The 13,923-nt window shown below is 37.0% G+C and overlaps 1 protein-coding gene across 1 annotated transcript; it reads right to left on the reverse strand.

Moving 5' to 3' along the window:
• Positions 1-794: 794 nt before the first annotated feature.
• On the reverse strand, positions 795-6,278 carry LOC105051868 (probable alkaline/neutral invertase D). The gene is given in 6 exon segments (XM_010932511.3): positions 795-1,372; positions 2,168-2,726; positions 4,261-4,692; positions 5,190-5,263; positions 5,266-5,621; positions 6,029-6,278. Coding segments are annotated over 5 exon segments (1,662 nt in total). The 5' UTR covers positions 5,567-5,621; positions 6,029-6,278; the 3' UTR covers positions 795-1,076.
• Positions 6,279-13,923: the final 7,645 nt, after the last annotated feature.

Here is a 13,923-nt window from a genome sequence, read left to right on the forward strand (position 1 = left end):
AGAAGAAACCAGAGGGAACCGAGGGGAAGGAGGATTTGTACTGGGCTGGGACGAATTATGGGCCGTTACAACACACAATGTGAGGCCTATCAGCCCAATCCACTTGGTTTGATGTATGTAACGGGCTAACAATGGAACATGGGCCATGTGGCCAGTACATACATATACATTTAATTAACCATTACTAGAGGAATCTATATCTTATATTGATATGTATAGTGACATATAATGAGAAGATTATATATGTAAACATGGCTTGCCTTCCACCGTATGGCAAAAATAGTTATACCCCTGATACAAATGAAATGACATTCAGAAGCCATAACCAGCGAAATATCGTTAACTTCTTTTAAGACCTCGGAGAGAAGATTACATGACTTCACATAACAGCCATTGAAACAGAGTAGAAGCCATGCACCAGCCATCGTTACATGACTTCATATGTAAGAGGGCAGGGAAGGAAGGGAGACCATGGTGGAGGTGAAAGGAAAAGGAAGGTACAAAAACCGGAGTCCTTATCCCAGCAATCACATAAACCACAAAAACAACCATTTAATACTGCTTAGTTTATTGCTTTGGTTGCCCGAGAGCCTGAGACACCAATGGTATTTTAATTATTCTTGCCTTAGCCGTCCAGAATAATAAGGCAGCTAAATTTGTGGTATGATTGTGAAGTGTTAAGCTGCATACAAGCCGGATAAAGGCTTCATGACGCACCCCCGTTTTGTTAACAAGGTTTCATGAAAATGTAAATGATTGCTTATATTTATGAACCAAGACCGTGGCAGCGGATATTTTGGCATCCAGATGAACTGAAATCAATTTGATTTAAATTGTGTAGATAGTGTTTAACAATGACAGTATAGTTTTTCTTCCCTCAACAAGCCTCACCTTATGTGAAACTCAATTTGCTGATGATGATAGCGTAATAATTATAGAGTACAGACAACACTTCATAGAGGGGCGAAGCCAGCTGAACAACCAACCCTCCCAATTGGAAAGAAAAAATGACGAGAATGATGAATGCTTGCCAAAGAATATGTGGTACAACAAGTTTTCCTTCTAACTGACACCCTTTACCAAGTCCACGAGACCGACCTCTTTATCACCGGCTTGATCGCCATGTCCTCTTCAAGAGAGATCATTCCAAGATTAGAGGGATCCTCGAGCATCATCTTGGCCACCAAATAGCCTGCAATTGACCATGTCTGAAGCTTCCTTGCCTGTTTGCCAATGTACAGGCCGAGCTTCCCATCATAATATTCTGGCCAACCATCTTTCAATAGCCGGGTCTCCGCAAGCTCAATTGCTCGTCTGGCAATTTGTGGTCGGCCCGTCTTGATAGAGGCTGCAGTGAGCAGCCACAGCAGTACTGAAAAGAACAAAATAAAGAAGTACAAGAGGATTGTAATTAAAATATTACAGTTAGCTTAAGATCTCGGACATGGAAGAGGATACAGTTAATACTGAATTATTGACTGGGAAGCAGTTTAGCTGAAGTACTGACTTCAAAGCAGCTCTAACAAACCAATTTAGAGTCATGAAGTAATCCATCAAGATTAAGATGTGAAAGACATTGATAATTTAAGGTATTGCTTCATGGTATAACTTTTTAATGATACAAGAATAGTAAAATCTTCAAGCACTAAGTTCCATGGCTATTTGCCTTGTGATCTGCATCAACTTAGTAAATGGCAGTGGGATTAGTCTGGGGTATACGGCTGTGCATACTTAATTTGATCCAATTCTTAATAGCCACAAGGATATCAATATCTGCTCACTTTTACAGGAAGAATATAGCATATGAAATCAATACACCATATCCAGCAAGTATTGGCCTTCGAATCAAATTTCAAATATTGTGAATAAGTAGAGTCCTAAGCATGTCATATTGTTTGTTGATTTTCATGGATGAGAAGGGAGTAAATTTTGACAAGAGAATGGATTTTTTGATGCATATGTTATAGATATGTTATAGATGATGGCTAATGAGAGGGCATCTTGATGCATTTAGTCTGACATAAAATTTTGCTAGAGACAATCATAGTTTTCTGATTGTTTTCTATTGCAGCACGCAAACGAATTCTTGTAGAAAAGAAATGAAAGGCTATCCATATTCCATGTCTATTTTCTTCAGGAATAATAATGCAGTTACCATTGTACTAACCTGGCCAAGATCCTCCATTATGATAACTCCATCTAGTATTTTTTGGATCGCAACCTGTGACTATCCTCCATTCATGGCTTTCGATGGCAGGATAACATATCTTTAGGGGCATTTCACCGACCAGCTCTTCCCAGCGCTCTTCAATTAGATCCATTATGGCCACAGATTGCTCTGGAGTTGCAAGACATGATAGTATGGCAACACAATTACCTACAGCAAACCATCGAAAGTCCATCCTTGCAGGACTGACATTTCCTATAAAGTAACCACCGCGCATAGGCATAAAATCAAAAACCCATTCTGGGATCGAATCAGGAATAACATTAAATTTGTTAACTGCTGTGTGAGAGTATTCCTCCGTTTTGTAGCGATATATGACATTTAGCTGCTGAAAGTCAAGCCAAAAGTAACTTCGCATGTGATAACTTAGGGCATGCAAGCGTTTCGCTATCCGTTCCATAAATTCTTTCCCTCGTGCATCAGATTTAAGCATTGATAATGCACATCTTAGTGACATAAAGAAAAGAGCCTGGATTTCGATAGGATAGCCATAAATGCCCTGCAAATTAGTTTAGACCATAGAAACAGGTAAGTATGGATAGAGGAGTAAGTATAATGTTAAGCCAGCAAAAATAGATCAGCAGATACATCAATTAATAGAAGAAGGGATGCAGGATATGAAGTGGAACAGAATATACAAGGTGATGATTCTTGGAGCAGAATGGAGTAAGTTGGTCCGGTGTGATTTCAATTTACACTACTGTTATGGGAATATCCTGCAAAATTCTTCAATCCACCAGCAAGTATCTATTGATTGATGGTAATTCACAAGAGCAGATTGAGGTGGATATATGTAGAGTATTTTACCATTCCCAGAGTTACTATTTGAGCAGCATACTGTAAAATCGTTTTCACCTCATGACAAGCAGTAGTCATATCCTCAATGTTGAGAGAAGTGATCATTGCTGCTCATGCAAATCTGTGCATAGATATTGCGCACACACTAATCAGGGGCCAGTGGGCAGCAATGAGCTATCTATGCTACCATAATAAAGCAACCAAGCAGTATTAAAGGGAGGAGGTGAGGCTTTTCCTAGCCTCACTTTATGCTTTGTTGGCTGAATGTGCTAGACCTTCGCAACCAGAAGGATGGTTACCTTTCTTACAATTTAGTATCTAGATTGCCAGAAGTGACTTGGCTATGAGGTTAGCAGTTAGCATGGGAAAGCTCTCAAATTTTCACTTACCATATTTTAATCATTAATCCTTTGGTATTGATGGGATAAGACTGGGGTGAAAAGATCTACAACTTGAGATAAGAAATGTGGGCAAGGAGAAGCAAGCAATAAAATGGAGGTGGAAACAGATAATGCAAATAAACAGAAACTTCAAAATAAGTAGCAATTAGCATGTCATGTAGTATTTCATAATTGGTTCTGTGATCCATCTCCCCTTTCCTTAACAGTAGCCTAACTATCAACTACATTTGAGTGGCATTGGAAAAGGACATCTGTGAGGATGCTTCATCGAAGATAAATGACTATGTTCAATAAAAAATGGTAGCAGTTCTGTTTGATATAATCAACCAAGATGCCAGATACTGGCATTTTTTCCCCTTTCTTTCCACTTTCCAAAAATCTGATAGCAAGTCACTTGGGACAACTTAATAGAAATTGCTTGGACAAGTTAGCCAGACAGAAAAGTGAGTTAAACAGCCTGCAAGTCCACCACCTTCAGTCTTTGGCATAAAATGTCTAAAAAGAACACAATTGCCATAGACAAACAATAACCTGATGAAAGAAGAAAACAGCAATTAAATGTGAAGACTAAAACAAACACATGGCCATTGATTGAGAGAATTGGACAGGGTGACACTTATGACATATATTGCAAAAACAGTTATAGACTATACTGTGGTGAATGATAGTCGAATAAAAGCCAAAGTGAAGGTCATACTTCAGACATCCAATGTGCCTAAATAATGAGACTGTTTTTAATGAAATAGCTTCAACAAAAGCTGTCATATATTTATTTAACGCAATGAAACCAGACTAATTAAGAAGCATATCCAAACAAGATGTACATGATCTTACCATTCTACGATCTATCATCGAGCATCCATCCGCACAAAGCAAGGTTGGGAATGTGTCAAAACCCTCTGACAGACATAAAGATAATATAAGCCTCATGCCCTTTTGGCATTCGGGTGTTTCTGACAGAGATAAATCCCCGGTAGACTTTGTATATGCACGGAGAAGAATTATCCACCAAAAGCCAGAGTCAACGGGTGCAACCCTTCCAATGGCACTTTCCCCAAAATCTGCAATTATAGTTTCTTTTTTCCTATCAGGGTCATGGAGCACCTTGAAGCTTGCTGGCATGGCTCCTTCACCGAGCTTAAAACGATCAATCTTCTTTTCCCATGATTGAAGTCGGAGTGTTTTCAAAAGGAAGTTTTTAACTATCTCCGGCTCACCATTCATCAGGAAAGCCAGAGCACTTGGCACAAAATCACGGACGAAAACCTGCATAAGAAGAGAATGAAACAAAACAACCATGTTTCAATGAATATTTCCAGCTTTAGCATCAATTCTTCTAATTATTCACCTAATAAATAGATCGAGTGCATCAACAAAAAAAACCTTCAATCTACAAATCAGCAGAAGCCCCAATATAATGGAGATGTAAAAGGTTTCCACATACAGATTGACTGTTTCGAAAAACAGATGCCAACCTGCAAAGTTAAAAGTTGCATATATGCATGTGGGCAGCATATTTTATAATAAGTATACAAATTACAAATCAAAAAGCTAACAACCAAAAACAAGAATATGATTTAGAGTTACAAAAAGAACAATGAACACATGTGCAAGCGTACAGCAACATCACATCAATCCGCAAAAAGACCTTTTTTCCTAACACCTTACGCAAGAGATCATTTCCAGCTCTACACTATCTAAACAGATGCATTTAGATACATGGATTAGTCTACATGTAATGGCTCGGGCAATCTGCCATATACCTGGTCGTAATTAAGCACCTCCTCCGAGGAGTGATCAAGAGCGGCGATCGTCCCCACCGGCTGCCCCCTGAAGAAACCAATGACTTCCGGAGATTATCCCACGCCTCGAAAACCATTGGATGTGGCTCAAACTCGTTCCGGGATAACGAGGCCGGCGTGTCCAGCACCGACCGCGTCGCCAAGGGGGATAACATGCTCTCATAGCTATCGACATGCCTGAAGTTCCCGGCAATCGAGAGCTCGCTTAGCGACCTCTCGTCAAACGACCTCTTCCTCTCAATGTTCAGCCTCGGCTGCTTCTCAAGCATCCGCGATAGGTCGAGGTCGTCGATATCGGCGACCGAGCCACGCGACTCCACCCTCCGGAGACCCTCCATGCCTCCGACGACCGCTCTCGAAACCAACACCTATGCTCCACCAACGCCTTATGATCTGCATCAAACGGGCACGTTAACCACCACAAGGAGGGAAAAAAAATGAAAGAACCTCGTAAATGCGCACTGGAAACACGGGTTAATCTACAGATATCTCGAAAAGGATCTGCATTTCGCTATCGCGAGATTGCAAACTGGAGATTCGAAAGGAATAGCACGGAAAGAACAAGAATCCGTATATCCCAGCCCAGGATCCAGCTAAAAAACAACGCAATATGAGAAAAGAAAATTTTTTTTACACACGTATCCAGATAGAAACAAAAAATCAAGCCCCATGCTCGTCTATTTCGAGATAATAATCGCCAAAACAATCGAAAAACGCAAGGAGACACGAATTCATATCAAAAATCCAAAAAAAATAAGATCGCGAAGACAGGGAAGATAAAGGGAGATCTGAGAACGAACCAAAAAGATCTGGAACAGATAAGAGGAGCTCTTCCAGAGAATTCTCGGCGGCAAAACTCGAGGGAGAGAGGGAGAGAGAGAGAGAGAAAGGAGGATGACAATACGGACCGGGGGGGAGAAGGAGAGGAGAGAAAAAGAAGGCATGGAGGTGGAAGGAGGTATTTATAAAGCGGAAGGAAAGGGGGGAAGGAGGGAGGGAGGAAGGCAGCGCGAACTGGTCTCATTCCCGTCTTCTCTTTCCATCCGTTACCTGATTGCCTCTTTTTCGGGCAAGGCCGGTGACCGGCGAAAAATTATTGGTTGGACCGGTTCACTGTGGACCATTAACAATTTAATATAAGAGTATATCCGAGAACCTGTCAGTGCTGACATGAATGGTGGGGGTGAGCAAGTGGGTCCCTCTTCCCGCCGCCCGTCACCGTTCCCCTGCATCTCGGTAATCGTGAATTTAAGTTTATTTATTATTGGAAAATAATCTATGAAGGAAGATAATTTATTATGATTATGAAATTTTGCGGCTGTATCTCCTACGACTAATGTGCTTTTAGCCACGTCGTATTAAGGGATAGGGTTATTTAGGAAAATTGGTGGAAGCACGAGCGAGTGGTTGGAAAATTTTTTGGTTGGACCAAGTCCACCAGCACGACAGGAAACAAATCTAACCATGTTATAACGCATGCAAATTATTGATCTATTTTTCTTCTCTTCTTCTATTTTTCATATTTATGTATGTTATTTTATGGTTGAATTAATTCATCATTGAGCTATGAATTTGATTCAATCAATATTTTTTTCAATAATTAAGATTGAAGAGTTGCCAAATTAATCCTACGTAATATATAGGAATTATTTTATGCTGGACTTGCATGTATAATATATTTTGCATATGTGCTGGACAATTGGTTTGGAATTTAGATAGCTACAATTATGGGCATATAGCTATTCTCTTAATATGTGACTTTATCTTCCATTTGGTAAGAATAATAAATTGAAAAAATAATAGATGGAGAGGAAGGATGAATGAATTCCATTCATCCTTTCGCATATTTGGTGAAATATAAAAAAAAAAAAAAAAATAATTTTTTTCTCTATTTGGTATAGGATGAATGAAAGAAAGATGGATGATATTTATATAATATTTTACTAGACTATTCTTTGATAAAAATATTATTATTATCAATTTATAATACTTATTTATATTAAAGATTAAACAACACATAAATTTATAATCATTATAATCTATAGTTATATAAAAAATTATACAAATATTTACTTAATTTAATAAATAATTATTAATTATTAATTAATTAACTATATATATTAATTATATAAATAACTAATTAATATAAAGTTTAATTTAAATAATTAATTAATATTATACAAATAGTTAATTAAAAAATAATAAATAAAAAAGAATATAATCTAATTATTTAATTATAATTATCAAAATTATATACTAAAATTAAAATAATTAGTAAAAAAATTAATAATATACGATTAATAGTATATATAAAAATATATAAAAATAATATGAATAAAAAAATAAAAAAAATTATAATTTTATCAAAAATTAATGCAGGATAATTTTATCAATAAAAAAATCTATCTATCAATTTTTCATCCATTCTTTCTTGTATTCTTCCAATTTGAGAGTATATATATTCGTGAGCTAAGGTGAATGGATAACCCTTTTTTTTCATTCATTCTGACTTTTTGAACCAAACAATGGATAGAGATCATTCATCTTTCTAATCTCATCTATCCATCCTCTTACAATTTCAAACAAATACAGATAAGAATAGATTCACACATTTTTGGATATAATGAACCAGTTAATTATAAAGTTACTAAGTTGAGGTTGAGACTTTGATAATTTTTTTTATTTATGCATAACAAGCACTCCAAAGCATTTTTATTTTATATTCATAATTATGAAAATAAAATTTAAGAATAATTTATGCATATAATTATAAGATTTTTTACGTGTATAACTTTTTAAACATTCAAATTTACATAAATATCCCGTCAAAATTGATATTTGCATGTATACCCTCATAAAATATTTATTTTACATATATATCCTCTTTTTTTTATTTTTTGTATATGTGTCCACATCATTTAACACCGTAAAAAAATTAATGATTTAAAATTTAAATGACTAAATTATCTTTATAGATAGACGTGCAAAAAAAATTATAAGAGTATATATACAAATAGTAATTTCATAAAGATATTCATGCAAATTTAAATGTTTAAAAGGATATACATATAAAAAATTTAATTTACTTTTTATCTATTTCATCCAGATGGAATCAGGCCCTCTTGCTCTACAATATAGTAACATATTACATAATATAATAATACGATAATGATATTATATAATTTTATCTATTAGAATATAAGGTTGGCAAAATATGATCCAACCCACCAACCCGATCCGTATTCGGCCCGTCATAAATAGATTTGAATTTAGATTAAACGGATTTGGATCATAAATGGATCGATCCGTTTAACTTGTTTAATAAGTGGACCGGATATGAGTTTTAGATATCTGACTTGTTTAATCTATTTAATATTTAAGTTGGGTTGAGTCAGATAACCATTTAACCTATTTAACTTATTTCTGATCTATTTAACCTGATCTGTTTAACTGTTTAACCCATTTAAGATCGGTTTAACCAGTTTAAAATCTGTTTAACCTGTTTCTGACCCATTTAACTTATCCGTTTAACCTGTTTAATCTGTTTAACCTAATTTGATCTATTTAATAAATGGATTAAATAGGTTGGATCGAGTTACTTGTTTAATAAATAGGTCGGTTTATGTTTTAATTTTTAACCCATTTAATAAACAGGTTGGGTTTGGGTTGACCATTTTCTGATCCGATCCATTTATGACCGATCCGATCCGTTTACTATCCCTATTAGAATACTATATTATATTTTATTTTTATGAAGATGGGATGATTATGTCATCTTATAACAACATGATATACCTTATACATTTCACAAAGATATTTTTGATAAAAATTTTTAAAATAAAATGTAATAAGATTATAATTTTTTATCATTACATAATGTCCAAATCTACAACATATCTATTTTATATAAATGTACAAACTATTCATCTACTATCAGGTTTAGATACTTTTCTTAGAAGCATATTATTATACATTAGAAAAAATATGGATGGTTATGATTTTTTATTTTCTAGATAAAACTATCATTTGATAAAAATATCATTTTATCTATGTAAATTAATAAATTAAATAAATTTATTATTTTATTATATATATTAATTTTTCTCTATTAGGATAAGAAAGAATTAACAAATCAAGATCCTTTCAAGTTAATAATATCCAAATTATTAACAAATTAATAATGTCTGAATTTTTTTAAGTTGTTTTAAAGTCCAGATCCTTTCAAGTCCACCATTGGATTACAGAGAGCAAATGTACTAGCTGCCAATCATGACCATCTATGTATAATATCATGATTGTGATTAAATATGCTCTCCATAATTTTCTTAGCATATACTATGGAGACTTTATCACCATACCATAAACATAAACCGTTGTAATTGGAAAGCAGGATCTTTCCAATTCAACAGCAATGCATAGAGAATTTGGACCATGCTTACATACGTCATCCACAAATCATGCGACCAAATCCATTCCGAGTCGTTAGCTTTATATGTGTGCTGTCAGCCATGTCATCCATGCAAATACCAAACTAACACCAATCAAAAATATATCTTATCCTTATTCTTATGTTAAAAATGGAATGCAGTTACATTTCATCCAGATTTTTGGGCATTCTAACCGTCCAGCAAGAATAATGATTATAGTCATATAATTCTACCATTCATCTAAAAAAAATATAATTCTATTTACTTTCTCATGGTCAACACCCCTAAAACTCTTGAGGTTGCTGACAGCGTTAGGGGACACTCCACGTCCAGCTTCCCGTGGCACGTTGAAATGGTGGATACAGGGGCACCCACCGAACATGCTCGTCGGCCCCACCTTATCTATCTTAATTTACACCCCCGGCATTACCCCCTCTGATCTGGACTCCACTGTCTTCCATGGTTCACCAGCCCGGGTCCAACTAGGTGGCGCATCGACCCGACGGTCGAATCGCCCGCCTCTCTCTGGTCGCCGCCAACGTCAGCTTCCTTGCACCGTCCACGTTTCCCGCGTTTCTGCCTACGCTACTTGGAGGAAGGAAGGATTCTCCTCCCTTCGAACCCATCCACTATTGGATCATCCACCGCTCGCTTTAAGATCCACGAAGGCGGCTGAATCGCATTGGTTTGGAGCGTTTTGAGAGTCGTGCGGTAGGTAGGTGGGGAGGCGCTAAGGGTACGACCGGTATTCATTTCTACTTACCCCCGAAAATAAAAGAAAAAAAATAAAAACCTGCACTAAAATAAGCCCGTCCGCGTTTGCTGCACGAGATGCACGTGCGCCACGTCGACACCAACTCATCACGAACACATGGAGCCGTGTCATTGGTTGGATGGAACTTAGCACGACACGCCCGGCGACAAGTAGCTATCGCTCTCGTGATTTTTTCCGGACCGTCCGATCGTTAGATTAGCCAGTACGATGGACGGCCAGGCGTAAAAGATCGGGACTATTGATCCGACGGTGGGAGTTGGCCGAACGGAGTGGACTTTTGTGCAGAGGTACGAACGTCAGACGATGGGAGTTGTCAAAGATACAGATCGTGGTTGAACCTTTTTGGTCGGACGGAAGGGCCGAAAATGAGGCAAAATTACTGATGGATTATATATTGCTCCATTTTCTCTGAAAGAAGTTATTTTCTACACTGCATCCATCATGCAGCCACGCGTGCTATCTGTCACAATCATTCATTAATTTCTATAAAACTCATTCATCGTGCATGCATTTTATTGGACTACCATCCGAATATTTTTTTTTTTTCCTGTATATGTTTCTTTGTGGTTGAACTTATCCGCTGCTAATATTTAGTCCAACCAATAATTTTTCAAAATGAGGAATTCGGATGGAAGCCTCTAATCTTAGGTCTCTAGTGATCTTCATATTCTTCTTTTTCTTTTTATAAGCAAGCAATGGTTCAGACTAAAATCTTTGGGTGCGGTTGCTGGTTGGCTTCCTCCACATCAACATAATGAAGCCTAGTTACTGTTAAGACCAGACCCTTGTATTATCCGAAGTCTCATCATCTAGTCCATCTCGTTTCTCCTCTTATATCTCAATGGAACTTGAACAGAGTATTTATATATGCCTCGAAATGAGGTGATAGGCCACTTCTCATGGCCAAGGTTGTTTGCTCAAAAACTTTTGCCCCAAAAGACACCAAATCTAACGCAAACCTTGCTGGTGTAGGAGGGAGAAGAGCGTTCCTTCGCGACTAATTCCAAGTCTGGTATTAAAATATATTGCATGGTGATATGGTGACGTACGTGGAACTAGATTCTATGTACTTGAACCGAGGGAATTCCCATTGAACGGTTCTTATTGAATGAATAAAACAAATAGTTATGGGAAAGCGAGAGATTCTGACTTGACATGGATCACACGAGGTCTACTTGTCAGAGATGATGAGATGGGTTTCCTAAGGAAGACGTTGTTACGGTGGTTGGTGGATGTAGCTAGCCAACTAGGTGCGTGCATGGTTGAGATCAACTTGTTCTTCAATTTCTTGGACCTAACTCATTCAATGTGTATAAGAAATTGCAGAGATCCGACGATGTGTGGATGATGTAATATCCATGTTGCTTGCTTTCCAACCCATCATCCTGGAGCACAAGGCAGGGCTAGATCCAACATACCCCTTGTATGCATTGGAAAGGCAGTGGAGTTTTTCAAGGATCAAGGGGCTGTCTGAATGCTTGAACTCTTTGTCATGGACTAGCTGCCATAACAAGTACTTGCATTTGAAAAGAGACATTTAAGAAGCCTTTAATCCTCTCATCTTTTTTTTTTTTTTTTTCTTTTTCTTTTTCTTTTTCTTTTTGGTACATTGATCCTCATATATTTTGGCATAAGAAAAATATATCTTAAAAGGATCACATCATTACATGGAGATGGAGATTGGAGGGATTGATGAGATCCTCCTGTTCAATATTGGACTTTTTGTAATCGCTCTCTGGTGCAAAACATCGATCCGATGGACTAGGAGTTTCGGCTATCCATATAAGATAAGGGCATCAAAGAAAGTAATCCTTCTTCTTTGCGACCTATCCTAGTGCTTGCATCCTTGTTGAAATGATTAAAAGTGCATAGGCATGGAAAAATAGTCATCCAATGTGCTGCATGCTGGCGTTTTGAGTTGAAATTTTGTCACTTGCAATAATAGATTAATTCTAGTTGAGAGAGATGTTTTGTTTCTTTTTCTTTTTATTTTTTTGGGTGTGTGGTCGTTGGTAAGATCATCCTATACGAGTATCTCGAAAATGGCTTCATAAAAGGTTTCAATATATTAGTTAGCTTATAATAGATTGCAATTTTTGCATCTCAATTGACTTATTTGATGCAACGAGATTAGTGAGAATGGGAGAATCTTGAGTGAAATTATTTTCTTGGCAAACCATATTGAAAATTATTTGCTAACTTACGGTAGATTGTGATTTTTGCATCTCAATCACCTCATGAATGCAGTGAGAGCTTTGTGGATAAGTGCCATCAAAAGTTATGCTAATTGTCTATTGAAGTAGATTTGGTAGGAACAAAGCGCAGAAGAATCAAGGTAAAATATCAGCTCATTAATTAGGAACGGAAGTTAACAAGGTTGTTTAAGATATAGGTTTGGCATCTTATTACATCAAGGGCTGTTTGGTTCACAATTGAAATCAGAATTGGAATCAAAATAGAAATTGGAATGATCAAATCCTCCAAAATATTTGATTCATGACCGAGAAGATGCTTGATTGGAGGGAGTGGGAGTTTGGAATCAGAATCGAAATTGGAATCGGTGACTCCCATTCTAACCGTTTGGTTGGAAGGAGTTCCATTTTGAATCCAATTCCAAAGTGGAATGGAAATGGTCCAATCTATATAGAACTCAATCTTTACTCTCCTTTATAGATTCAAATTTTTATTTCAATTTTGATTTTGATTCTGATCATGAATCAAGTAGTTCGGAGAATTTGATCATTCTGATTCCGATTTCAAGCCATTCCGATTTTTATTTCGGTCATGAACCAAACACCCCTCGAAATTGAAATCGAAATCGAAATCGAAATCGAAATAGAAATAAAAATTTGAATCCATATATAAGAATGGGGATTGAGCTTTATATATATTAGGCCATTCTCATTCCACTTCAGAATCGGAATCGAAATGAGACTCTCTCCAATCAAGCGGTTGAAATGGGAGTCATCCATTTCGATGTTTATTCCAAATCTCCATGCCCTCCAACCAAGCACCCCCTGAAAAGATCAAGATCCACACCACACGTACATGCCTGGAGAATTCTCTCAAGTGACAACATTTATGATTACATGGGACTAATTGATATAATGATGGAGAAGAAGATTTCGTATTACCCATCTTATGAATTTCACGAAATAATGCCCGAAGGTGCACATGAAAAGTACTTCTTCTTCCATGTGACACAACAAAATTGGTGTAATTCACGGAAATTGGTGCGACACATGAAATGGCAGAGTACCACTCCAAGCATGAACATATCATCTTATCATGCGGCTATTTCGCTCATTGGGCCATGTGAGAATTCCAGCACGTTTGCTTCAAGGCCCAGAATACCAGCACATGACTACAATTCTACGCCTGGAATCAAAAGTGGGCCTTGTTGGGGGAGGATTCCGGCCCATGAACGCGGTTCTAAAAGCGTGGAACTCCATGTTGCAGCTATGGGATTCGGAGTCTCGATTCACAAATAATC

Source organism: Elaeis guineensis, chromosome 9, assembly GCF_000442705.2.
Source record: "Elaeis guineensis isolate ETL-2024a chromosome 9, EG11, whole genome shotgun sequence".
Taxonomy (NCBI): Eukaryota; Viridiplantae; Streptophyta; class Magnoliopsida; order Arecales; family Arecaceae; genus Elaeis; species Elaeis guineensis.